Consider the following 27,403-nt stretch of genomic DNA (forward strand, 5'->3'; position numbering starts at 1 on the left):
TATTTCAAATTTTTCAAAAAAAGAGCAAGAAATTAACAATCAGCGAAGTTACTCAACTCGAGCATGCAAATTTATGCTAATTAAGTCTAGCCACCTTTTTCGTGGCTGACAGGAAATAGAAAGATAGTAATCACTAAGCTAGGAAAGATAAATATTTGACATTCATTCTGATATGGAGTCAATGGATACTTTAAATTATTACAACTGATGAGCAATGATGATTTCTTAGGACTGCTAACATTTAAAAGCTTTGCATATCACTGTACTATTTTTATCTACTTTTAAATGAAAACTTCATTTTCTTATTTATCTAGTTAGAAAATGCTCTTTTTGCAACAGTGTTAATCTGTCTTTTCTAAATACTATAATAATGCAATCATTTAATTTTCTGCACAATGTAGACTTGTTTTTTTGAAGAAACACCACTACCCCATTGATACCTGCACTCAAGATTAGAGACTTGGGTGCAAATGACATTCTTTACACAATTCTCAAAAATAAACCCTAACTTCGGGAAACGCAGTGAAGTACAAACAAGCTAAGTTAGAAGTCATTTGCATAATTGTTGGGAGCCCTGTAATATAAAGACCAACTGTAAACCGAGACAGACACAGATACTATGTGTTTATCCCACTAAATTTTCCTAAGAGCGTTGATCAAATTCCTCTAAATCATGCATGCAGGGGAATAGTATGTGTGCAACGACAGACACTGATGTTTAATAATTAAAAATAATGATTGTATCTGTCTGGCATATACGAACTAGTCTATCCAGTTACCTACAAAATGTTAATAGGTGGATTAAATTTGTCTTATGACAGAATTTTTGCGCCTAAGTCCTGGGTCTGTTAATGTAATATGCTCCTATAGGCTGGTGTAACTAATTTTTCTTTCCTCCTCATAAACATACAAGGAAGATGTATGACAGGACCCCGGAGACCTACTCGTCAATTTACACTCGTTTCCACTCCAGCCTCATCTCACTCCTTTCCTTCACCCACATGCACAAGTGTTCCCCAGGCACATCTGGAGCCCAGGCTCCCCAAAGAGCAGTTTTCTAGGGTCGTTTCACTGATGCGTTCCAAGGGATCTCATGCCATCGGAGCTGCCTGGGGTTGAAAGCCACCCCCTTCAACATACACAGCTCACCTCTAGCTTGTGGTTGATTTGGGACACAGTCTGAGCTTTGTGGCAAAGCTGTGCAAAGCAGGAGCTCAAGCTGGTCATCTTTTGTCGCCCCTCGTAAGTGATGTCCGCCTGATCCGGATCGATCTCGCCCAGGAGCAGATCCACATCTACGAAGGCCTTGTCGAACTCCTTCTCCAGCACCTCCAGCCACCGGAACATGGATACTCCGCCAGGGGAGACCCCCACGGCGCAGGAGGCACCCCCGGGGCCCCCTCCGGCTCCTGCCGGGCACTGACCGCCCGCCGACATGGCGCCGTCTAGGGCCTCTCCCGACTGCTGCTGAACCCCGCCGCCCCACCCGGCGCGAGAGGAACTGCTGGGACTGCGGGGACCCCCGCGCGCGCGCCCCGGCAGCGCTCTCCCTACAGCCCGCGCGGGTAACGCCGGCACTGCAGGCACCGAGTGGCAGGAGCCGCGAGGCTAAGGCGACAGCCGTGGCACACGGAAGACTCGGGCCGTCCCATCTCCCGGCCCGCCCCCGCTGCGCCTGCGCACGGGAGACGGCGGCCGCGGCCGGGAGGGACGGGGTGGGCGGGGCTAGGATGAGACCCGACCTATGAGAGGCCTCTGCTTGGGGCCGTCCTGTCAGCGGCCATATTGACAACTGGCAAACTCCAACTTGAACCCCCGAGAAACGGGACGCAAGGTGTCGGCTTCCTAGTTGGAAAAGTCTGCCGCAAAAAAAAGGCGTCCACGTTGCAGAGAGAACGGCTTCCGCCCGTTTGACTTCACAGTGGGCGGGAGCCGTTCTAAAGTGGCCCGGAAAAGTTGCTGCTGTCGCAGCCAGGGACGGAGAAGGGAGCGCAAAGCAGGGTGGTGTGGGCATGCGCAGTAGCCACTTTTCCCCTCTTCCATTCTAGTTCCTGGTGAGGGTGAGGTGGGTGGGGGGAACGGCCACGCTGGCTCATCTTCGTCAACCTGGCCCTAAATTACGGGTGGAAACTGACTAGAGCTGCAGGTTGAAGTGCAGCGACTGACTCGGTTTTGTTGTGTTGACACGAGACCTTTTGCCTTGTGATTAAGAACCTGGCAGGCCTGGGTTCAAGTGTTACACCCTGACACATTTCTCAATTTAGTGGTATTATTTATTTAATCTCGAAGCCAGTTTTCAAATTTTACTTGGCTCAATCATAAGGTAAAATGCTTAGTTTTGGTGCTTGGCAACTGGTATTCCTTATTATACTATAGGTCATACATTTTGAAAGTAAAAGTGTTTGCCGGGTTATATCAAAAACTGGTAGTGTTTTCATACATGACATCTTAGAAAAACAAAAGATCCAAATACCCCTAACTATTGATTGCAGAGCCCTTTTGAGGATTCAGTGACATAAAAAAATGAAATATGTCCACTGGAGCAGAGTTCATAGGCTAATGAGTCTAACCATTGTAACTACAACTTTAATTTTGCTATACCTTTAGGAATGTTTAGCAACTCCTCTTTACCATTCTGCACATTCACTCTCAGCCACCTTTCAAGAGTAGCCCAGTCTGTAGAAAGACGAGAAACCAGTCTGATTAGACTAGGCTGATAGGAACAGTCTCTCCTGCATTGCCTGGAGGCTTAATTTACTGGATATCACAGATTCTTATGCATTCAGTTAATGGAACAGACTCTTCTAATTAATTGCCACACAATACAAAATTTGTATTGTGTGCCCTTCACCAAAGCAATGCCAATGAAGATTGAGAAATCACAGCTTTAGTTTGCTCTCTGGGTACTGCAGGGCAGACAGGTTAGCATCAGTTTTTTTTTTTTTTTTTTTAAAGATTTATTTATTTATTTATACAAGCACTGGGTACAGTCAGAAGTGTGGGAGGGTGAGAGAATTCACCAGAGCCAGAGGGGAGAGCAGAGCAGGCAGACTGACGAAGTACACTGCTGAGGGGAGCAGCGGGCGGCAGGAGAATTCTGCGGGCCATGTGGGACCCTCACCCAGCGGCCTGGGATCGAACCGGCGCTGCAGAGGCTGCGGGCAGCTTCGCAACCCAGCACTCAACTGCTGCGCCACCGGGGAGGCCCAGGTTAGCATCAGTTTTAATAAAGCTCTTTGACTTTAGCCAACTTAGCCTAGCAAAACTAACCATGAGAGCCTTGCCTTTTGAGCTTAAATAGGTGCTTTCATACAAGTTTTCATACACAATAGACAATATAAAACTAAAATTTGCATCTTCATTTCCTTCCAAATTGACTTTCTTTTCTCCTTTTTTAAAGATTTTTTTTATTTATTTATGCATACAAGAACTGGGGTACAGGCCAGAGGTGTGGAGGGTGAGAGGATTCACCGGAGACAGAGTTGGGAACAGAACAGACAGATTGACTGAAATAGACTGCCAAGGGGAGCAGCAGGCGAGTCAGGAGAGGTCTGCTGCGCAATGTGGGTAGCTCCCTGGCCAGGGATGGAACTCGTGCTGCAGTGGCTGCAGATAGCTTCATAGGTTGTGTCTTAACCCCTTGCACCACCAGGGAGGCCCCAAATTGACTTTATTTTATCTGCAATATTTGCAAGAACATTATTCTACACCTATCAAATTCCCAACCACTTTCTATACATGATATAGTTAGCAATGCATCCCCAGGAACTTGAAGTAAATAATTTAAAATTGAGAGCTAGAGGGAAAGACAAACAAAACACACCAGTGAGAATGGCCTGTATCAAAATCCCCGGCTGCTCCCCGACCACAGGAGAAGGGTCCCACATGGCCTGCAGACCTCTCCTGCCGCCCGCTGCTCCCCTCAGCAGTGTACTTCGATCCTTCTGCCTGCTCTGCTCCCTGCTCTGGCTCTGGCGAATTCTCTCACCCTCCCATGCTTCTGACTGTACCCAGTGCTTCTATAAATAAATAAATAAATAAATAAATAAATAAATAAATATTTAAAAACAAAAAGAATTAGAAAATCTACATTTAAAAAAAAAAAAAAAAGACCAGAGACAAGTATTAGCAAGGATGTAAAGTGAAAAGAAGACTTGTACACTGCTAGTGGGACTGATCCAGTCCCTCTATAGAGGTTTTTCAAAATATTAATAACAGTTCTACCATATATCTGGAAATCTCACTCATAAGTACCCAAAGAATGCAAAAAACACTAATTCAAAGAGATACATGCACTCCTTTGTTCATGTGCAGCCCTATTTATAGCAATCAAGTTGTGGAAACTTTCTAAGGATCCAAGGACAGAACAGTGAATTAGAAATGTGTTGTATACAATATACAATGGAATGCTATTCAACTATAAGGTGAGGTCTTACCATTTGCAACAACATGGATGGACTGGAGAGGATAATACTAAGTGAAATAAGTCAGAAGGAGAAAGAAAAATACCAGCTGGTTTTACTCATATGAAATATAGAAAAAAAATTAGATAAAATAAACTGTTAACAAACGCTAAAAATCTGACTGTGGAAGGAAAAGGGAGATACAAAAAAAGGGAGGGAGCAGCAAAGATTATGGTGAGGGGTTGAGGGTACTTGATGGTGGCTGTGGTGTGGTGATATACATCTGAGGAAGTGTGAATCTATGCCTATGAATCACATACAGTGTTGTAAACCAATGTTAGCACAATAAAAATGGAGTGAAATTGGGAGCTGGGCACTTAGATACAATCAGGATAGCAATAGCTTTCAATTGTTTGTGTACAGACTTTATGTTAACCAGTGTGCAGTTTACGTCTATCAGTACCCCCCCACCCACCACCCCACAAAATCCTCTGAGGTAGTTATTTTCACCTTTTTGTAGATTAGTCATCCAGAGCTTAAATGCACTGGTAAAGAAAAATAGCTAAAAATTGAGGGAGGTGAGATTTCAATCTAGATGGCTTTCTCCCCAAATTTTTAGCTGTTAACAATGGAGTAAAAAATATCAAGGAATCCATTTCTTTTTGTAAAAGTTACCAATATAATACATTGAAAAATAGTCCAAAGGTTTTTTTTTTTAAATAATTTCTCTCACGTATATGCCAATTGATTACCACATAAGAATTATTACCCCAAAAATCTTTGTAATACTTATGTTCCATTAATCATACTTCAGTTTATATGAACTACTCTTGGAAGTAAATTTCATTTCTTAAAAAAAAAAATTCAACTTCTTTCTCTATTGTATGGGTATGGTTGAAATGCATTTTTAGTGTTTTTTTTTTTCCGATGATCTGATCCTTCGTGAATACTCACCTGTGTTCAAGACAGTAGAAACCAACTCCATTTCTATTTACAACTCTTAATAATGCCAACAAGTCACACCCTCTGTCTCAGAATATTGCTATCTCATATTGTTTCTTCTCATCACTACAGTATGCAGCAGCTGCCATATCCTTATCTACTTGCCACCTGGGTTCTACTTCAAATGCTGATTAGGTGCCCTATTTGTACATCTTTGTAGATATCATCCTTTTGCTGACTTTGATTGGGATTTTGCACTCCTGCAAGTCGCGTCCTTACAGGAACTTAAAAAGCAGAGATGGATGTTCAAATGCTGCCATCTGTTGTCAGTGTGCTCCACCTACAGTCACTGCCTTATCTACCCTCTCTGGAATTTGTAATTTTAAGTAATCTGAATACTTGTGCAATTTACTTTCCTAGAGATAATAAAATCATTACATTTCTATTTGAAATTTCATTGGAAGAAACTTACAATAACTACATCATGGATCAAGCTAATGTGATTATAAACTTGTAATGTAACTTGTATACATGACAGTCTTGTTTAAGGAACCTATACCTACAGATTTTTACCACTCTAAATAAGGTAAATTTTTACTAAAAATATTTACCACTTTAAATAATAATGAAACTAGATAAAAACAGAAAATTTAAAAAATGTATTTGGTAGCAACATGTTATTGTTGTGAGGTTACTGTATAGTACAAACATTTATTAAAGCATCATTAATTGGAATAGCACAGTAGTGAATGTCCATTGAGGATCCACCTTGGATTGGAAAAGGAAACTACCAGTACTAAGCTTCACTTGTTTCTTTTAATCTCCATTAGTGGTATGATGAATAAAGCCAAGAAAAATTCATACCGTTTTACTTGAGCATTGTGGGGGAAATTGTAGACTATCATATTCGTAAGTATTATTTATCATTTACACTTACCAACAATTTGAATATTTGAGATAAACCTAGAAGAAGTAAATTTGTGCATTCCAAATGATTTATTAGCCTCATTATCCTCATCATTTATTTTATATATACATATGAAATAACTATTCTCATTCTTACAACATGAAAATTTTGGAGCTATGTATTCCATGCTTGCTTAGTTTTCTGTAAATACCTGCTATGGTACTTATTTATACCTGACTCCTTGGCAGCAATAACTGTATCTTGCTTAACTTTGCATCCCAGGAATCTAACACAGGGCCTAATGCTGAAAATATCTGTGGAATCAGTTCAGTAATTAAGATATTACAGTAGTCACCCTAGGAGATTCTGAACACTGTCACTTTTCAAGACATCTTTAAGAACTACTAACCAGGGCCTCCCCTGGTGGCTCAGCGGTTGAGCACTGGGTTTCGAAGCTGCCTGCAGCCTCTACAGCGCCGGTTCAATCCCCGGCCTCCGGTTCAATCCCCGGCCTCCGGTTCAATCCCCGGCCTCCGGTTCAATCCCCGGCCTCCGGCGAGGGTACCACATGGCACGCAGACCTCCCCTGCCACTCCCACTGCTCCTTTCAGCAGTGTGCTTTGTCAGTCTGCATGTTCCGTTCCCCACTCTGGCTCTGGTGAATTCTCTCACCCTCCCGTGCTTCTGACTGTACCCAGTGCTTGTATAAATAAATAAATAAATCTTAAAAAAAAAAAAGCTTTAAAAAAAAAAAAAAAAAGAACTACTAACCAGCAGAGCTAAACATATTTTTATATTTCCTCAGGAGTTAGGAAATACCTGTTACTTTTTAAAATCCAAGGACTATTTTTCCCAGCCTGAGAGAAAAGTTAATTTAACATGATCTGGTTGATTTCATTTAAAAATCAGTATAATTTAGGCTTTAAAATTATTTTACCTCTCCCTTACTAAACATTTATGAGATAGTCTATTTTGTACAATATTACCCAAACTTAAAAACAAAACATAACAAAAGCAATTTTTATAATCCCTGCTACTTATAATCCCTGCTACTATAATTCCTTTGCACTCTCAGACTGACTATCACTCCTTTTAGTGTTACCTGATCTACATTCTTCACTTACCCTTTCCCACAACTCCAGGTTTGATCCAGTTTTATCTACAACCACTATTTATCAATGGTATCAGTTTATTAATCATTGATTCTTCCTTTTTCATCCACTGTCAACTCTCTGTTTATTTTTCAGATTGCCAGACTTCACAGATCAAACACAGACTCCCCCTCATCAGCCTGTATCACTTGTGTTTCTTACAGATTGCTTCTAAAAAGAGTCCAAGCAATTGCATTCCAAATACCCTTCAACATTAATTACCTTTTTTGGCATTTATATTACAAGGTATACAAATACTTTAAGTACTTACAATTTTTAGTCTTCTAAACAAACAAGTCCGAAAAGTATAGTAAAACAATCACACCAAAAACCATGTCACAGTGGTTGTTCGGAATAGAATTTATGTGGTTCTCAGTTGATTGTAACTTACTCAAAAATCATTCCGCATTTGTGGCTTTGGTGAGCAGAGGGAGTAGGGTGAAAAGACTTCTATAGTGGACATTTGTCACTACAAGTTGGGGACTGTTCATATTTGAACCAAGGAAGGCCAACATCCATGACATAAAGGCACCTATTTGTGTTTAATGCAGGGTATTCTAGCAATGACACTACTAGCATATTGGGCTGAATAACTCTTTGTTGTGGGTCTGTCTTGTGCCTTGTAGAGTGTTGAGTAGTATCCTTGGCCATTGCCCTCTGAGGCCAGTGAGCTGTCATCACTTTATTGTACTAAAAAATGTTTCCAACTTGACGGAGTGAAGAACCACTGAATTATAGGAATGAAGAAGAGAGGAAGTGAGGAAAGAAGGGAGAGAGGCAGGAAGAATAGGGGTGGGTAGAGTTAAGAAAGCAAGTGAAGGAGGACCCAGGCTCCAGTATCAACAAATCATACAGAATTCAAACTCAGGGCCTCCTCTGGTGGCTCACTGTGAAGCTGTCTGCAGCCTCTGCAGCGCGGATTCTATCCCTGCCGGCGAGAATCCCTCATGGCAAGCAGACCTTTCCTGTCTCTCCTGCTGCTCCCCTCAACAGTGTATTTCAGTCAGTCTGCCTGTTCTGTTCCCCACTCTGTCTCTGGTAAATCCTCTTACCCTCCTGCACATCTGGCCTGTGCCCCAGTTCTTGTATAAATAAATAAATCTTAAAAAAAAAAAAAAAAAAAAAGAAGGGCCTCCCTGGTGGCACGGCGGTTGAGCGCTGAGTTGTGAGGCTGCCCGTGGCCTCTGCGACGCCGGTTCGATCCCCGGCTGCTCCCCGGCCACCAGAGGAGGGTCCCGCATGGCGCACAGACCTCTCCTGCCGCCCGCTGCTCCCCTCAGCAGTGTACTTCGGTCCTTCTGCCTGCTCTGCTCCCTGCTCTGGCTCTGGTGAATTCTCTCACCCTCCCGTGCTTCTGACTGTACCCAGTGCATGTATAAGCAAAACAAACAAACAAACAAACAAACAAACAAATAAATAAATAAAACATGCCTCTATAAAAAAAAAAAAAAAGAATTCAAACCAAATTCATTCAAACCAAATTCAGTTTTCATACTTTTACTAGGTTTCTCCTCACCCAAAGAAGTAAAATATAGCAAGTCCTCATTTAATGTCTAGATAGGTTCTTGGGACTTTAAGCAAAACAATGTATAGTGAAACCAATTTTAACAAAGCTAATTAATGTAAACGAGAGTCGAGCTCCTGACATATCTCTGGTTACGAAAGTATCATCAAACTTCTAAATGAAGACCCAAGATACTTCTCATATTTGACGAAAATTTGTATTCATTCCTGGAATAAGGTGGCCTCAGACCACCCAGCAGCTCAGAGAGTAAAGCAGGAAACTGTATTGGACAGAACGCCTTTCCATCTCAGGAGGCACCAGCACTCACAGTCACACTCAGACTGGGATGATTTAGACACACTTACGAACATAATGTGCACATTTGGGGGATGTGGGAGGAAGCCACTGTACCTAGAGAAAATCCGCAGGACCATGGGAAGAACATGCAAACTACACACTGGCAGAGCTTCTGGCCATTGGTTTTTTTTTTCCCTCATGGATGTTGTAATGAAACAATGTTGAACAAAATGACTTTATTTCAAGGATCTGCTGTAATGATGATCAGAAAATGTGTTAAGTCCTTTTTAGAGAAAAGAACAGTATGTTTCGCATTTAGGCTTATGGTAACTAAATATGAATTTGCTTTTTAGTAATATGGTACTTGGGGAGTGGGGGCACTGCACAATGACAATTCCTCTTTGCTTTTTAAAAGCCTAGGCAGAGAAAAGAAACTGGAAATATGATTTGGGGACAAGGCTACAGGTGATTTTTTTTTCTCTGTATTTTTTCAAAATTGTCTTTTATTGTTCATTACTTTGATATTTGAAAATTCTAAAAATTAAAATTATTTTATTACTAGATAAGAGACATAAATAATAAAGTTAGTTGAGCGTCTGGATGTTGACAGAAAAGAAATATCTTACCATTCCTTGTCTCTGATAGTAAAGGAAAACAGGAGACACAATGAGAAAAGGGAAGTAGAAAAGTCTTTTGGGAAAAACACAAAAATCCTCTCTCTGGAAATGAATTGGTAATTACAATAGATCAAGGAAACTTGGTTTCAAAATGAAAATTGTAGCAAAGAGATGGTAAGGTTGAAGAGGAGATCAGAGAGGCTTTTCAATATTTGAAAGGTTTCTTTAGAGCCATCTTCTGATCAGAACAGCTTGAGAAAGCTTAGGTATCAGGCTTTCGGGGAGAGATGTTCTTGATATAATCTTTCACTTAAAATGCTTTGAAGTTTCTCGGCAGGGATGAACTTAGCAAGACAAAGGTCACAACAAAGGCACAGCCAGGACAAGTGAAGTTTTTCCTCTTTATCAGGTTTCACAACAGACAAATTCTTCTGAAGAAACTAGAGGGTTTTTTCTCCATTCTTACAAATAGATGAATAAAACAGACCCATTTTGATGTCTTATTCTCTATAAACTAACAATATTTTTGAATGTCAAAAATATTTTCTAAAACAGTTGCATGGATCAAGTGATTAGTGATTTAAACAAGTTATCTCTAGTCTAAATATCCCTCCTTTGCACCCCATTGTTTTTCTAGCAATAAAATGTTACTCAAACAAAGTAAGTAGAAGACCTGCCAATATCCCCTTACTAGTTAATATGAGAAGAAAACACCTGCCCAAAGTCTTACCCAAAAAAAATTGTTTTAATATAGGGTCACAGAAAATTCAAAGGTTTTACAGCCCACTATAAAACAACACTTTTATCTTTTCCCACTCATTCCCTAGTGTCACATTTAACAAAACAAGGAAACTACAGATAATAAAGGTGTTTGCTGATCAGCCTTCTAAGCCATAAATAACATAGGGTTTTGCTCACCTAGAGATATTAAGGCAGCTTATCAATGTTTAAGCCCCTCTTCTTTGTAATGGTTGCTAATATTTTAACCTAGGCAAATGGAGAATTTTTCTTCCCTGTCTTCTTACACTGACAGAGTACACATTCATAAGATTCTATTATCAGATTTCATAGTATAAAGAGTGAGCTATCACAGAAACACTCGCCTGCTAGTGCAGAGGCACTGTTTTAGAAGATGTATCTGCTTTATCCTTTCCTTGTTTTGCTCTCTCTTAGCAAGGCTTTCAACTCTGACTGCCCTAGAAGATGCAGCTGCGATTCAGCACAGTGGGTGCAATGCTACAGGCTAACAGAGCTGCCATCAGGGATTCCTGCCACCACCAAGAGTCTCTACATCAGTCACAGCAAAATTCAACACCTCCAGGTAACTACTGATTCTACACTCAATTTTATTTTGTGAAGCAGGAGAGGGACAAGTGTGAGGTTGTTAAATTTGATCTAAATCATCAAAATTTAAAAGTGATGCTAATCAGGTTTGGAAAGTAGCACCAGTTACCTGGCTGCTTTATTGACAAGGGTAGATGCCTCTGATATATTTAATGAAAATATTTTATTTCAGTTTTTATTCCAAAAGTTTTAATTACATTTTGTAAAGTAAAAATAAAGAAATGGCTCCTTCCTAATAAAAAGAGTTTGAGAGCATATACGCACTTTATGTCATCAGGAATAAGAATAAGGCCAGGGGAAGAGGGATCTAACCACAGAAGACAGGTGATACTGGGGCTTTTAATAAAGTTGATCAAGATGAACCAGGAATGTAGGAATGACTGAGTCCCATAAAGCTGCGTACCAGCCAGGCACCAGTAGTGTGTTTGTGGAACCCTACGCTGGGGAAGCCGGTGTTTGTTGTCATGTTTCTGCAGTTCTCCTTCTACATGCTTTGAATCTTGACTTTTATCTTTATGCTGATCTATTCAGAGAGCACTGGAAAGAATGCTGTTTGACATTTTTATTTTATTATTTTATTTTTTTAACAGATCACAGTCCTGATCTTATTTATTTGTTTGTTTGTTTATACAAGCTCTGGGTACAGTCAGAAGCACGGGAGGGTGAGAGAATTCACCAGAGCCAGAGGGGAGAGCAGAGCAGGCAGACTGACGAAACACACTGCTGAGGGGAGCAGCAAGGTCTGCGCACCATGTGGGACCCTCGCCCGGCGGCGGGGGATGGAACCTCTGCAAGAGGCTGCGGGCAGCTTCGCAACCCAGCGCTCAACAGCTGCGCCACCAGGGAGGCCCTGTTTGACATTTTTATAACATGAGGAGCTTTTCTTGGCTTTTGGTATTTTGAAAGGTATCAAGAGACTGGGCTGTCTTCTGATTTTCTAACTAGAGATGTGACCATGTCAGGCAAGCAGTTAAAAAAAATTCTGGGCTTTTGGGGCTCGGAAACTGAGCTGCCCTGGGTTCCCTGCCCCCAAAAGGCGCCTGCGCGCATGCAGAGGTCCTGCCATTCAGGGAGGAAAAGCAGTAGGGCGGAAACGTCCTGTAAATATTTGTCTTTTGGTAAACGTTTGCTGAATGCTTTATTAAACAATTTTTAAAAATTTGGGGGGTTCACTTTTTGTGAAATAAGAAGGATAGGTCCGATAGGCAATCCCGGGACCTTTCAATATAGACAATTCTTTTGGTGCTTTGATTTTCCCTTCTCAGGTGACTGCTTCTCCCCCATTGACCCAAACTCTAAACTAAGGAAAAACCGTTCTGCCATCCAGGTGCAAAGAGGCGACGAGTGAATGTACTTTCCCTTCAGTAGACATCCCCCCCTCGGCCCCCCCCCCCAATTTGGTTAAGGATTTTAATGTAGGTGTTCCATATGCACAGGATTTAAAATATGTGACCGGCTATTTATCTCGAGATTCAACAAACACAATTGCCTAGGATTCATCTGTTTACTTTGCTCTTCTACACCAGTAGTGCCAGAGAGCAAGTCTGACCCCATCAGGTCTCAGCATTCAAGTGAGACGCCTGGTTAAAGGGCAAGAGGCTTGAATATTTGTTCTGAGGACTTGAGATGCACTCACTGGACTGTCAACTAGGCCTGGTCATGATCCCAATAAGTTGAAATTATGCCTCTCATCAAATTCAATTACTGAATGAGCTTATTTGTCATTGGTGTAGGCTCATGGCTTCCCTGATTTTACCCAGTTAATTGTCTTTCTGAAGGAGAGGTCCCAGCAGAAAGATGGATGGAAACAGGATTATTTTGTGAGGAAAATAAAAGGCTCTGAGCAAAAAGATTTCTCTTTTAAAAACCCTAAGTTTAAAGGACTGTATTTTACTTGCATTTGATAAATACAATGTATATTCTGCTTATTTAGTTTGAAGTACAGAATTAGGCACCTATATTTAAAGAAAAATGTTGTTTATTATATATTTATAGGATAATTTGTAATGTATAAAAATGCACACATGCACACATATGCTTGCATACACAGGTACATATACAACACTACCCACGTTCTTCCTGATAGTCTGTTCATTTCTTGTCTGTCTTCTTTTCCTACTCTTTTCCATTTTGCATCCCATAGTTTATTGTCTCAACACCTATTCAACAAAAACTTTTTTTTACCTTATGGTGATCCTTCCTTTATTTCTCCTCTACCTAGAGAGCTAGGTGCTGCTGGAAAGGATCACACAGCCTCTCCAGATATGTGTGTATATATGCGTGTGGTTTGGTACAACCAATATTTGGGGAACCACTACAAACTAGAGGTCTCCAGCCTTATCTGGATCTTCAGTGTCACCCATCTCTCAGGTCTTGGCTAGTTTCTCCCTACCTTCGCACAATACTTTCCAAAATTTCAGTACAGTTTTGAATTGCCTTCCTAATCCCTGCCCTCCCCACTCTTAATGAATGGCTGGACTATCATTTTATTGACACATGGTGATAAAACTGAGGCCATTACTCTGTATCTGTCTCAATTCCTCCTCACTGTGTACTAACTTGTCTCCATCTAATTCTGCAAACTCTTGCCTCCAGACAGAGGATGAGAGGTCCCTCTTTCTATTCAAAGCAACCTGCCTCCCATGCTTTTAATTCTGTCTTTCTCACCATTCCCCTGTTCTTGCTCCTTCATTCTCCCATCATGTCTTAAATTGCTCTTTGTTTTCTAGAGCCCTATGATAGCTTAGAAACTTTGCTCCTTTCATTACAATAAAAATAAAATTATTTTAATTCTGTGTCTCTTTTTGCTCCTGTCTCCTTTTATTTTTTCTCTCCTCTATGAAAGAGGAGCCTGCGCTTACTATCTCTCTTTCCTTACCTCCTGTCTAATCCTTAACTCATAACTATCTGGTTATAAGATATTTACTCATCCATATTTTCTTGAAATTCCACATTCATGCCCTTCATGACACCATATTTTTATGCCCTTTTTTTTATTACTCTCTGGTAGATCTTTTATGTAGCCTTCTTTTCCTCCACTGTTCCTTATTTTCTTGGCTTTGGTGGGAGTCTCAATTCTTAGCAATTCCTTTTTTTTACTACACACATTCTCCTTAGGTGACTTCACTTTAAGTGATGATGGCTCCCATAACTGAGTATCTCAGTTTTTCCCCCATGTTTCAGATTTATTCAGCAATCCACCGGATCTCTTCATAGACAGATAGTTTGATGGGGTAATATGTCTTTTTTTAATTTAATTTTTATTTGGGATTACATTTTTGCTCTACCACATGTATACATGTTCTCCTCACCCTCTAAACCATCCTTGACAATACCCACTTAGACTCCCAGCCCCATACTCTCTGCCCTCCTCATCCCCCCTTTCATATGTTAACTAATAAATTATTTCATTAAGTCAAAGACTGATTCCTGATGTACTTTGCCTATGGTTGATTTCTTTCTTTCTTCCTCTTCTTTTTTTTTGGGGGGGGGGTATTTATTTTCCCCCAATCAGTAAATCTAGCCAGTATCTTTCACTTTCTGAATTATTTCACTTAACATAATCACCTTGAAGTCCATCTATTTTGTCCCGAAAGTCACTACTTCATCTCTTTTTACATCTGTGTAGTAGTCCATTGAGTATATATTCTACAGCTTCAATATCCATTCATCTGTTGAAGGGTGCTTAGTTTGATTCCATAACCTGTCAATTGAGGACAGTGCTGCTATGTACCCAGGCATGCATTCATCTTTTGATATTGGAGCTCCATGTTTTTAGCAACATTTAAAACTTTATAAGCCACATTGAAATGACTGCCAGAAGCCCGGAAGTTTAGCTGGAGGGCAAAGCATGACTTTCCACCTCTGCTTAGGTCATGGAAAGTAAAAACCAGCCTGATAGAATTTTCCCCCCTGAATCAGCCCTGCAAACAACTGAGAAGCTGAGAATCAGTGGGTGTTTCCTCACTGTTGGTGGCATCAAAACTCTATATTCTTCAGCAAAATGCATTTATCACAGTAAAGTTAAAAATATATGTATTTGAACAAGATAAACCTGGGTTTGGAAGCTCAGTTTTTCCAAATGCTAGCAAGATACACTTAGAGAGTTTACTTCACTTTCTTGCACTTCAGTTTCCCTTTATGAAAAGGGGATAAATATGCTTATATATACAGCTTTGTAAAGATTAAACATAGTTAATACATAGAAAATTTTAGTTATTTTAATTAATAATAATCAAAGGTACTATGCAATGACTATGACAAAAAGAAAATGGTTTTCATGCTTAATAAGACAATGCTCCATTGGATTCAGTTAAGAATATGAACCATATATATTATTTACAAAATTTCATATACTTTACAAATAGAAATAAAGACACATTGAAGGTCTGACACCAGACTTTTTCTAGGTCTGTATCATCTCCAACACTTGCTACACAAACAGAAATCTTAGGGTTTGTCATCACTCAGAAGCGGAAGCATTAGTGACACCAAGTTCTTCTGGGAGATCAATAGTTCAAGAAGTGAAGATCTACCTGTAGAATCATTTCAGACTTTAGAAAAGGACACTTCAGAATGGAAAGGAGCATCAAGAACACTGAGTCATAGATGGGCCCTTTTTTTTTGACCCGAAATTCTTTATCCCTAAAGAGAGATTTGGATTAATTAAACTCTAAAATCACTGCTTCTCTAAAAGCATGATCTATGTTCAAATCTTGACTCTTTTTTAAGAAGCATTATATACCCAAAACAATAGAAAATGGTAAACTAAGGAAGAAAGGGTTTTGTAGTCCAATAGACTTTATTTAAATTCTCAGTTTTCAGCTTAATCATAAAAACATTTTTCCGGGTTACTAGAATAATTAATGATAACATATAAAAAAGTACTTGACCCTTATAGATACTAAAAAAAGCTCAAGGAAAAAAAAATGCTATTATTATTGGGATTAGGACTAATCAATACAAGTGACTAATCATTAAGAAAATATCAGATGTTAACTGTAACATAAAATCCAACTGATAACTGACAAAACTGTTATGATTAAAAATTTGTTTATGAAAATTTTAACATTAAATTCTTCTAATAGAATATCATATTAGGAGATACTTTAAAATATACTATAATTCATATCACAAGTCCTCCCTGAATTTAAGTACCTATAAAAAATACGTGATGTAAAATTAACCTACTTTGAAAATGTTAATCATGCACTGTTATTATAAAATGTCTCAGTGTATAATTAAACCAAACATTTAGAAAACTGTAGGTAGTAAGGACTCCTTCCTTTTCAGAGATAGGACACACATGTATGCTGTTCTTTTCTTCATAGATCCACTTCATTAGCCAAGTGAAAATTGGGGAGTAGAGAGAATAGTTTTCCAAAATATAAGATAACTGACAATATTTCTCTGAAAAGCCCATCCTATTTGAGCAATGTCTAGCTTAAATTGTTTTAACCCTTTTAACAAAAATTTAAAATGTAATTTATAAACTTAAAAAAAATGTCTAGTGAAAATCTGTTGTAATCTTATACCTGAGAGTTAGTAACTGTTTCTAGTTTGGCGACAGATTTCCAGATGGTTTCAATTTTTGTCTATCATGAGATGATGCAACAGTAAACATTCCATTGCAAATATCATTGTGCAATTTGTAAGTATTTCTGCATAGAAATGAACTTGCTGAGTCAGAGAACATCCAGCCAAAGTAGGCCAATATTGTATGTCTACTAATAGCGTGTGAAAGTGCTTAAAATATTTTTGATACCTAACACTCAGTATTCAGGAATAAAGATAGTCACAACCTGAGCTTCCTCCCTTTTCCATGAGAAATTTTTAAATAGATGTTGAAGGAAAAGAAGTATCATTGATTTGAATGGTAGTATAGATGAACTTTTTCTCGCAACAGTTTCAATTTACTGATTTTCTCCTCACCTACTTCTTATTTGTAGCTCTCTAACTTCACCGGAATATTGGCTCTAGAAGATTTTATTCTGCTGGCCAGTGGAACAGAGTCTGTAGAAAATGACACCTTCAAAACTCTGAGTACCTTGAAGACCTTGGAACTCTGGAAAAATAAGTTAAGACAAGTCCCCAGTACTCTCCCTGCTAGTCTTGAAGTATTAAAACTAAATGATAATTCTATATACGTCCTACGTGAATCTGATTTTGAAGGACTGAAGGAATTAAAAATTCTTGAACTTAAAAATAACCTAATCTCTTCCCTTGCTCCCAGCACACTCTCCTCCCTTGTCAGTTTGCAAAGTTTGATATTGGATGACAATAACATTGAGTCTATAGCAGGACCACTGACACTTCCCCATCTGACACGAATGAGCATGGAGAATAATAAACTACATCTAATACCAGCTAGCTTCTTTGCTTCTCTTCAGTCTTTGCAATTTCTCAGTTTCAGTGGTAACTTTCTGACTAAAATCCCCAATAATCTGCCCAAGTCCTTGCTCTCTTTAAAGATGGAGAGAAACCAGCTCAAAGTGGTAAGATTTCGAGACATGAAACACTTGGAGAATCTTTCCCATCTTTATCTGTCAAAAAATGCACTTTCTTCCATTGATGGGGCACAACTCCTTGCCAATTTAACTACTCTTGAGTTATCCCAAAACCAGCTTCAAATGTTGCCCCTCAGACTGCCAACAAGGCTACAAAAACTTGATATCAGTAATAATCTGATTCAGAGAGTTACAGCGCAAGACTTCCAGGACCTCCGAGACCTAAAACACTTGTTTCTGGACAACAACATCGTCAGCGTGTTTGAAGCGGGAGCCCTGCAGAGGTGTTCTCAGCTCTCCAACCTGGCCCTGGAGCAGAACCTGCTGCTGTCCATTCCTCTGAGGTGGGTGAGCGGTATCATTTATTATAGTTATTATAAAATTGTCCCAGGTTGGGACAATTGGCACAATATATCAATTCAAGAAAACTAGCTAGAGCAAACACAAATGGGCAGATTATGGTTATGCAAGGGTTTAGGGGCAGAAGTTTTAAATAGGGGTTTGCAATCGCAGCCTCAAGCTGAACTCTGCTATAACTTAATTTATCTTGTCTGTGGGACAAGGCAACAAGAAGTGAGATTTAGATTTGAAAATATGCACGACAGCTTTTGGAAATATGCTAACAAACATAGTGTGGGGCTAATACTTGTAAAAAGTATGCATTGGTTTCTAAGTCTATGGCCTGGATGAACCAACAGGCAGACTAAGCACATGCTTAGCCACTAAAAAAGCAGACATGAGGGAAAATGAGGGAGAAATGTAAGAGATTTATATTTTTAAAAGCATTGAAATCATAGTTATGGAAACAACCTTATAATATTACATCTATCTTGAATTACATATTTGGGAACCTCATATTTTTCTCAGTGCTGTGACCATTTTTTCCCCATTTTTAAATTTTTTAAAAAATTTTATATTTTATTTTATATATTTTTTACATCATTTTCCATTTTTGCACAATGTATGCTTTTTCATCTTGGTTATAGTCCCCATAAATTCCCACCCCCCCTTATTTTGACTCTAATCCCACCTCCTCACACCCCACTCCCATAGTGTGTCTCTGGTTTATAGTTGCTTGTTGATATTGATTTTTACTTTATTACAATTAGTCTTTCTCCTGGTCTTTTATTTAGGTTTTCTAAATTCCAGTCCCATCCATGTTGCTGCAAATTGCATGAGTTTATCTTTTTTGATTGTTGAGTAATATTTCATTGTGTATATGTACCACATCTTCTTGATCCAGTCATCTATTTTTGGGCATTTGGGTTGTTTCCATAGCTTAGCTATTGTAAATAGTGCTGCTATAAACATAGGGGTGCAGGTGCCCTTTTGAATTAAAGTGCTGTGACCTTTTAAGGACTTAGCCAGCCCTTATTTCTCTGTGTGTCTGTATATGAGTATATCAGTTCCATCCGTGTCAGTCTTATCATCTGTTTCTCTCTCTCTCTTTCACACACACACACACTCGCTCATTCATACTCCAACACATAACTTCTCTCAAATATTCCTCCCTTTATACCCAACCCACTGTAGCTTTCTTTATGTCATAATCTATAATGTATGTGTTTATGTTAATGAATCCCATTTATTTGTTACTCCATGATCTACATTTAAATTAGAACTTAAAAAACAGAAGAATAAAACACTATTATTCTCTTTAAAAAGAAAATGTGTTGTTTATACTATGTAGCTATCAGAGATTTTTCCTTTAAATACTTTATGGGAAAAATGTTTTCTTGCCCTCTTATTATCGTTAAATTTCTTTTAAGATTTATTTCCATTTATTTTTGTATGCATACAAGAACTGGGGTGTAGGCCAGAGGTGCAGGGAGTGAAAGGACCCACCAGAGACAGAGTGGGATCTACTGAAATACACTGCTGAGGGGAGTAGGGGGTGAGACAGGAGAGGTCCGCTGTGCTATGTGGGCTTGCTCCCTGGCTGGGAATCGAACTATTGCCCTATTGGCCAGGGATAGCTTGATAGGGCTGAGACTTTAAACCTTTGCACCAACAGGGAGGTCCTCATTAAATTTCTTATAATGAATATACCAATTTCTCCTGGTTTCTGGAGAATCTTACTTATTTCCTTATTAAATGAGAGAGGGAAGTTATCCTTAATATGTACATATGTTCATTTTTTTCTAGTTGAAAAAGGATTTTTTATTATACAGTATGGTAACTATATACCAAAAGAGTTTTTTTCAACTGAAATTTTCAACTGAAAAAATATATATATTAAAAGTGGCTTAAAAGTAATCAGTTTCTACAAATGCATAAGCATGTGCATGTAATTGATTTAATTCAACAAATATATTTTGAGCACTTATCATGTATCAGGTACTTTATGGGACACTGGGGATACATCAGTGTAATTAAAGAGAAAAAACTTCTTATTCTGTATATATTCTAGAGAAAGAGTGACAATTAAAACAATATATAAGTAGGGCCTCCCCGGTGGCGCAGTGGTTGAGCGCTGGGTTGCGAGGCTGCCCGCAGCCTCTGCAGCACCGGTTCGATCCCCGGCTGCTCCCCGGCCACCGGAGGAGGGTCCCACATGGCGCGCAGACCTCTCCTGCCACCCGCTGCTCCCCCCAGCAGTGTACCTCGGTCCTTCTGTCTGCTCTGCTCCCCGCTCTGGCTCTGGTGAATTCTCTCGCCCTCCCGCACTTCTGACTGTACCCAGTGCATGTATAAACAAACAAACAAACAAACAAACAAACAAATAAATAAATAAATAAAGCATGCCGCTATAAAAAAAAAATCTTAAAAAGAAAAAAATATATATATAAGTAAATTCTGTAATACTTAGGTGCTGTTGGGTGTATAGTTAACCATAACAAAAAAGGACAGGATTACCAGACTCAGGACTCTATGGGAGGTAGGGGTAGCCGTGATTTTAAATAGGGCAAGCCCTATTACTCTCCTGAAAGAGTTGGCTCTGACTAAAGACTGGAAGGAGGTGAAGGATTTAGCTATAGGGGGTAAATGTTCTTGACCAAACAGCCTGTTCAAAGGCCCTCAGGCAAGAACATGTCTGCAGTGTTGCAAGACTCCTAAAACCTTGTTATTTAAATAAATTCTCTAGGGCCTCCCGGGTGGCTCAGTGGTTGAGCGCTGGGTTGCGAAACTGCGCGCGACCTCTGCGGCGCCGGTTCGATCCCCGGCTGCTCCCCGGCCACCGAAGGAGGGTCCCACATGGCGCATAGACCTCTCCTGCCGCCCGCTGCTCCCCTCAGCAGTGTACTTCGGTCCTTCTGCCTGCTCTGCTCTCCGCTCTGGCTCTGGTGAATTCTCTCACCCTCCCGCGCTTCTGACTGTGCCTAGTACATGTATAAACAAAACAAACAAACAAACCAGCAAACAAATAAATAAAGCATGCCTCTATAAAAAAAATAAATAAATAAAATAAAAAATAAATAAATAAATAAATAAATTCTCTACAATGGTTTAAGCCTTATTTTCTATGGCTGCAAGCTCCTACTGGATAAAATACAGTGGATAAAATGCAAACTCATACAAAAGGAGGGCCATCACATATGGATTCTCAGGAGGCCATGACAACAATGGGCAAAACTGTGAACTTGGTGGAGTTTTTTCTCAGGTGACTTTTAGAAAGCATATGGTTAAGTAATCCTGCTAAGTTTAATGATTAAAAAATAGCTTAATTATTTACTCTTGGCAGGGTATTAGTGTTTTAATAGGTGACTACAGAAATCACAGTGCTTTACCCAGTAGAGTGTATAATGGAATTGCAAGCCTGAGCTAGCAACAATTTTCAAATCTGACTTCACATTAGAATCATCTGGAGACCTTTTAAAAATCATACTCATGCTCAGACCTCACTACAAACCAATTTAATTAGACACCCCAGGGGTGGGGCCGAGGCATTTCTATTTTTAAAGCTCTCCAGATGAGTTTAAGTGAGTAGGAGTGAGCACCACAATGGGGCAGTAAAATGAGGTGGAAGTGGGTTTTCCCTATGAGGTTTAAACTAAGTCATGCAACTGAGTGCTCTGTCAGAGACCTTGGTAAGCTCTGAGAGTGACTTTGAACTCCCTATCACCAACAATCCCCTACCTTTTCTTTGAATTAGAAAGTGGAAAAAAGAAAGTTTCTTGTGTTTTCCTCCCAAAAGGAATTAAAACACAATAAAATCTATTCCTTATATTTTACTTTTCAGACTTTCATTAATGAGCTTTAAACAGTACACCTTTCCATTTTATTTTCATCCTTTTTATTCATACAGAAAACTGTATTTTAAAATTCAGGTTTCTATAACTGAAAACACAGGCAACCTACTCCTATCACAAACTGTTTTCACAAATCCCTCCTTTGTCCACCCTCCTTCATTGTACATTTATCAAGACAATAATGGTGTATTATTGTCTTGTTTTTCCATGTATTTAAATATCTACCACATTTACCTCAATATGCTAATCAAGATAGAAAATAATACTGAATATTTATATATATAATTTTTTATTGCAGTAACATTGGTTTACAACACGGTATATGATTTAGCGATACAGGCTCACACCTCTTCAGATGTATGTTACCACAACACACCCACCACCAATGCACCGATGGTCCTCCTCTGTAGTCCACTGGGCCCCCTCTATATTCTGCTCCCCATTTTCCCTCCTGCTCTGGTAGCCTCAATTCTACAGTCAGATTTCTAGGATTCACTTTTGTTGAATACTTAATACTTAGCAAATGCTTACCAAGACCAGCAGTGAACTTACATACATGTGTTATTCCCTGTAAACTTCTTAGAGCAATCCTGTGAAAGCATATATATTGGTTACATTGTTTGTCCTATTAGTTTACAGATTGGGACTAAAAGGTGTTAAGAAATTTGCTCAAAGTTACCTGCACAGTAAGTGGTAGAATCAGGATTTACTGCTTAGCATTTCACCAGTCTGCAGAGAAGTGAACAAATATAAGTTCCACCATCTCTTCTTTATCCACTTTGGATAATTCAAACCCAGAATAGCTTTCCACCACCTAACAGAGGCAGTTCGTATTTTATTTTAACTCTCAAGTGCCATCTGCTGGCAAAATGGAGAGTCTCTCTGCTTACCCTAGAAGCAATGACTACCCACAGAAAATATAACATTTGTAGTAATACGTTTTGTTTTAAAATCAGAGTTACCTTTTTATATAAATCAGATTTTTTAAAAAAAGTACTCCTAAGAGCAGCTACAATTTTTAGATACCTACTCCAGAACTGAATATTTGTCTAAAAGACAAATTAGCTAACATATTATGTGACTTCCGTGTACTAAGCACTTCTACCTGTAGGGTAGAAAATCAGAAATCTTAAGAAGCTAAGTAACTAACTTAAACTCACATACTAGTCAGTAGAATGGGGAAAGTTGAAGCTTGGCTCCTAATGCAGAGACTTGGCTCTTTGGTTTACTCTATCCTTTCTTTCCCCAGTTTCACTTTATATGTATATATGCATTCTTATTTCTATTTGTCCCTGAGAAACTAGCATATCATATGTATATGATTGGGAATTTAGTGTTTTTCCTATGAATATGCTTACAGGGTCCAATTGAACAAGAAAAATTTAGAGTTTTCTGACTAAAAACCGGGAAAATCAAAGGATTACTTACCTGTAAGTAAGGATTTAAGACCTATAGATAAACCTGAGACTTGCATTTATAATTAATTTTTCAAAACACGTCTGTTCAGAAAAAACAGAAATGAATGTCTAGAAAAGGTGAGTGATGCTCAGTCCGAGTTGCCTTGGCAGTTATGGATGGTCACACCTCCTCTCCTGTCTTGCTTCCATGCTTCTGCAGGCTTCCAGGAACCTTAGCCAGGCTGGACCTCAAAGGCAATGCCATTCAAGATATAGCTGAGAGGGAGCTCAAGGATCTAAAGCAGCTTCAAGTTCTAAACCTTAGGAACAACAAGATCTCTGCCTTAGACCTCAAAGCCTTGGAGGGGCTGCCTCGCCTCAGGCACCTGTATCTGGATGGAAACCCATGGAATTGCACATGCAGTCTTCTACAAGCAAGGGAGGTCTTGAAGGCCAAAGGCACAGATGTGAGGGGAGGACAATGTGCAGCGCCAGCTGAGCAACAGGGAGAGAACTGGATGTCTTCCAAGAAGATCATGAGGCATTGTGAGCATCACTTACTTCTGACCGAGAAAAGCAAAGAGATCAAAAAGAAATCAAAGCCAGAGGAGTCCTCCAGCATCAGAGTTAACATGGATGATGATTACTATGATTATGAAATAGACTAAATATGAACTTTTTTTGCTGTTTAGAAATAGTTTTTCCTTTCTTTTTTGTGAAATAGACTGCATTTTTAGATCAGTTTTAGATTCACAGCACCATTGAGAAGAAGGCACAGGGTTTCTCATATATCCCTCACCCCCACACATGCATCGTCTCTCCCACTATCAATATTCCCCGCTTTCTACAATGAGCCCACACTAAACATGTAGTGACACCTAAGTCCACAGGTTACATTAGGCTTCACTCTCAGCATTGAGGCAAATGTATGACACATATTTAACATTATGGTAACATGCAGAATAGTTTTACTGCCCTACAAATCCTTTGTGCTATGGAAAAAAAATGTTTAATCTCTTTAGCATAAATTCACAATACATTTTGATAGGTAAGATTCTTTTTTGTAAGTTTTCCTTTTTCTTTTTTTAAAGAATGAAATGAGGGTTAAGATAAGTTGAAATGGGGAGAGGAAAGTAGAAAAGGAACAATGGTAAGAAGATATAGATTCCTTCCATTTTAAAAGTAATTTGTATGTGCCTTATACTGAAGCCTGGACAAATAACAATGTCCAATAAAACTGCCATCTGGCTAACTTCCTGCAAATTGAGTAGTTCATTTTATCAAATAAAAAGGTGATTATTTTTGCATGTGAAATGCTGTGGGCCTAGAACTACTGGTTTTTGACTGCAAGCAATAAAAAAAACTGATTCTGAGTCAAGCAAGAAAGAATGGATTATAAAGATTGGGCATTGCTCACAGAATCAAAGGAAAAGCTGAAGAATGTGGAAAGTATGGGAATCAGAACTGCTCCAGGGCCCCAGGCAGAAAGCACCCTGGAGAAACCCTCAGCTTCTTCAGTGTTCCCCTGGCAGAATGTAGCAATCCTGTGAGGATCAATGTCAGCTTCCCTCCCCTCAAGAGTCATGTCCTTAGAAGGAGAATCTAACTGGCCTTACTTGAGTTACATGTTTACCTCTGACTAAAGAACAGTGGGTCTTGCTTGGCAATTTTACAAAGACCAAAGGAAAACCAAAAAGGGAAATGTAACTGGTACCTTAAATAACACAAGATGACCTTACAACAGCTTTCTGAAAAGAGTTGTACTTTGAGTTAGATTCAGGTTTCCCTGAGTTGACCACAATTCCCACACTGCCTTCTTTTTGACAGTTGCCTACTTCTTCTTTTTTTTTTGTGGGACCCTCGCCAGCGGCCAGGGTGCGGGCAGCCTTGCAGCCCAGCAGCGCTCAACCACTGCGCCACCGGGGGAGGCCCAACAATTGCCTACTTTTGAAAGTTGTCTGTCTAGGGCTAGATGTGTGGCAGTAGGATAATTTTATCCTCTCTCTCAATCTACTTATGAGCACCAGACACTTGCAAATAAATCTGAAACCCTATCCAAATTAGTTCCTGTCTAATTAGTAAGATTTATCTGTTGTAGCATTTTATAAGGTTTTCCATCAAAATACTCCCAGGAGCAGAGAGTAACAGTAGAGATCAAGTTAATGGGCAGACATGCTCACTAGAACTTCTCTAGTGTCATGTTTTAACAAAATGTTATGCAAATTTTATGTTACTGCTTTATGTCCATATTTCTTCCAAAATTTGGAAGAAAGTTGACACTCCCTGTGGGGGGAGGGGATGATAAGGAAGTGACACACTGACAAGAATCCCAAGTACATAAAGCACAGAAATAGAGAAATAAGAGAATTCTTACATGATTTTTCTTGTCACCATATGGGACTTCAATATTTACAATGCATTAGACCTACAGTGCCAAGACTAAAGATTTGCAATATTTAATAATTTGTACCCACTGAATTGCATGGATATTAGCCATTAGAATTTCCAAGCTGTGAGGACCTTGAGTAAGAATTTTTTTTTTAGTACGTCAGCTATACTTCTTCCTACTATAGCATTCACAACTGTATAAGATCAAATTGTTACATTCCATTCATAACATCTAGAATAGGAACATGTTCAGTAAAGTATCATTCGTCTGCCTGCACAGTCATAAAAAAGTACCACGATTTATTCTCTCACAGTTCTGAAGTAAACAGTAAATGTTGAAAGATGTTTCTCCCTAGTTTGTAGATGACCGCCTTCTCGCTGTGCCCTCATGTGGACTGTTCTCTGTGCTCACACACATGGAAAGAGATAGCAATGGCTGGTGTCTCATCTTATAAGGACATAAGTCCTATGGGATTAGGGCCCAATCCTTATAACCTCATATTAAATAAATTACCACCCTGAAGTTTTTTATCTCTAAACAGTTAGAGTGGGAGGTTATGTCTTCAATATATGAATGTTGCAGTCCACAATTCAGTCCATAAAAGTATGTGTGTGTATCTATCATCTGCCTACCAATCTATTACATATTTTCTGGGTTTTGGTTAATTTTATTGATGGAAAAGATAAAAGCAGGGGAGGGGAGAACAAAGTATAAAAGGACTTAAAAATGTTAAAGCCTAATTATAATACATTTATACTTTATAGAGAGATTTTTAAAAATCAGATACTTATTAATCTGGAAAACAGCTAGATACCAGGATCTAGATACAGAGCAGATGAAATTTGAAAGTAATGAAATATGGAATATGAGATAATGCGTCAACATGATGGGGCATGCATGCAGGTTGAAAGTAATTAGAGCTGGAGAAGGGGCAGCCATCTTGGACACAAGGGTGCATTTATGACTGAAAAATAAAAGGATTACTTAAAGGCAGATAAGGAAAAGGGGAGATAGAGTTTCTGAAATCAGTTTTTCCGTATTACCTTTCAGTTCCTGTTTTCTCATCAGTAAAACATGGATTATAGTACTACCTCTTAGAGTTAATTCTTTTGAATGAGACCTATATGAAAGAAAAACATTTTCCGAACCACCCCCATACTTGCAAATTTGTCTCTCTCTCTAGATGAAGACATTATACCCTACATGCTATTCACTTGGTGGTGTGTGTAAATGGCACCCTCCACAGGGTGTGCACACTGAAAACTCTCCTCGTCCTCCCTAGGTGTCCCAAACATTTTATTTATTTATTTGTTTGTTTATTTTTAGATTTTTACTTTTTTATTTATTTTTGCAAGAAGAACTGGGTGTAGGCCAAAGGTGTGGGGGGTAGGGAGGGATGACAGGATTCACCAGAGACAGAGTGGGAAGCAGAACAATGGATCTACTGAAATACATGGCTGAGGGGAGCAGCAGACAAGAAAGGAGAGGTCTGCTGTGTCATGTGGGTTTGCTCGAACTCAGACCACTTTGCTGAGGTAGGGCAGGCACAGTGGTAGCACTGAGACTTAACTCCTAAGCCACCAGGGAGGCCTTCCCCCAACATTTTAAATCATGCCTACTTAGACCTGTCAAGTGTCTGAAGTAAACCACTGTCTGATCATACTCCTCCTGCTGGCCACTGATTTGGTAATATAAATCCTGGTGGAAACCTACAAAATGTCCCCTGTAGGGGTTTGATTGTTCTTAGATGAAAAAC

The 27,403-nt window shown here is 39.3% G+C and overlaps 2 protein-coding genes across 2 annotated transcripts in view; one reads left to right on the forward strand and one right to left on the reverse strand.

The window, feature by feature from the left end:
- The window catches only part of GOPC (golgi associated PDZ and coiled-coil motif containing), a 39,011-nt gene extending 37,344 nt beyond the window's left edge, over window positions 1-1,667 (reverse strand). Inside the window, exon 1 of the mRNA XM_037520301.1 lies at window positions 1,150-1,667. Within this exon, the coding sequence (XP_037376198.1) occupies window positions 1,150-1,437 (288 nt within the window). The 5' untranslated portion in view covers window positions 1,438-1,667. The remainder of the gene's footprint in view (window positions 1-1,149) is intronic.
- Window positions 1,668-10,953: 9,286 nt separating this feature from the next.
- LOC119253436 (nephrocan-like) lies at window positions 10,954-23,926 on the forward strand. The gene is made up of 3 exons (XM_037520974.1): window positions 10,954-11,142; window positions 17,114-18,015; window positions 23,479-23,926. The coding sequence occupies exons 1-3, from the start codon at window positions 10,954-10,956 to the stop codon at window positions 23,924-23,926; spliced, it is 1,539 nt and encodes a 512-aa protein (XP_037376871.1).
- Window positions 23,927-27,403: the final 3,477 nt, after the last annotated feature.

The sequence above is a fragment of the Talpa occidentalis genome, unplaced genomic scaffold (genome assembly GCF_014898055.3).
Source record: "Talpa occidentalis isolate TD23 unplaced genomic scaffold, MPIMG_talOcc4v2.1 talOcc4.2, whole genome shotgun sequence".
In the NCBI taxonomy this organism is placed as follows: domain Eukaryota; kingdom Metazoa; phylum Chordata; class Mammalia; order Eulipotyphla; family Talpidae; genus Talpa; species Talpa occidentalis.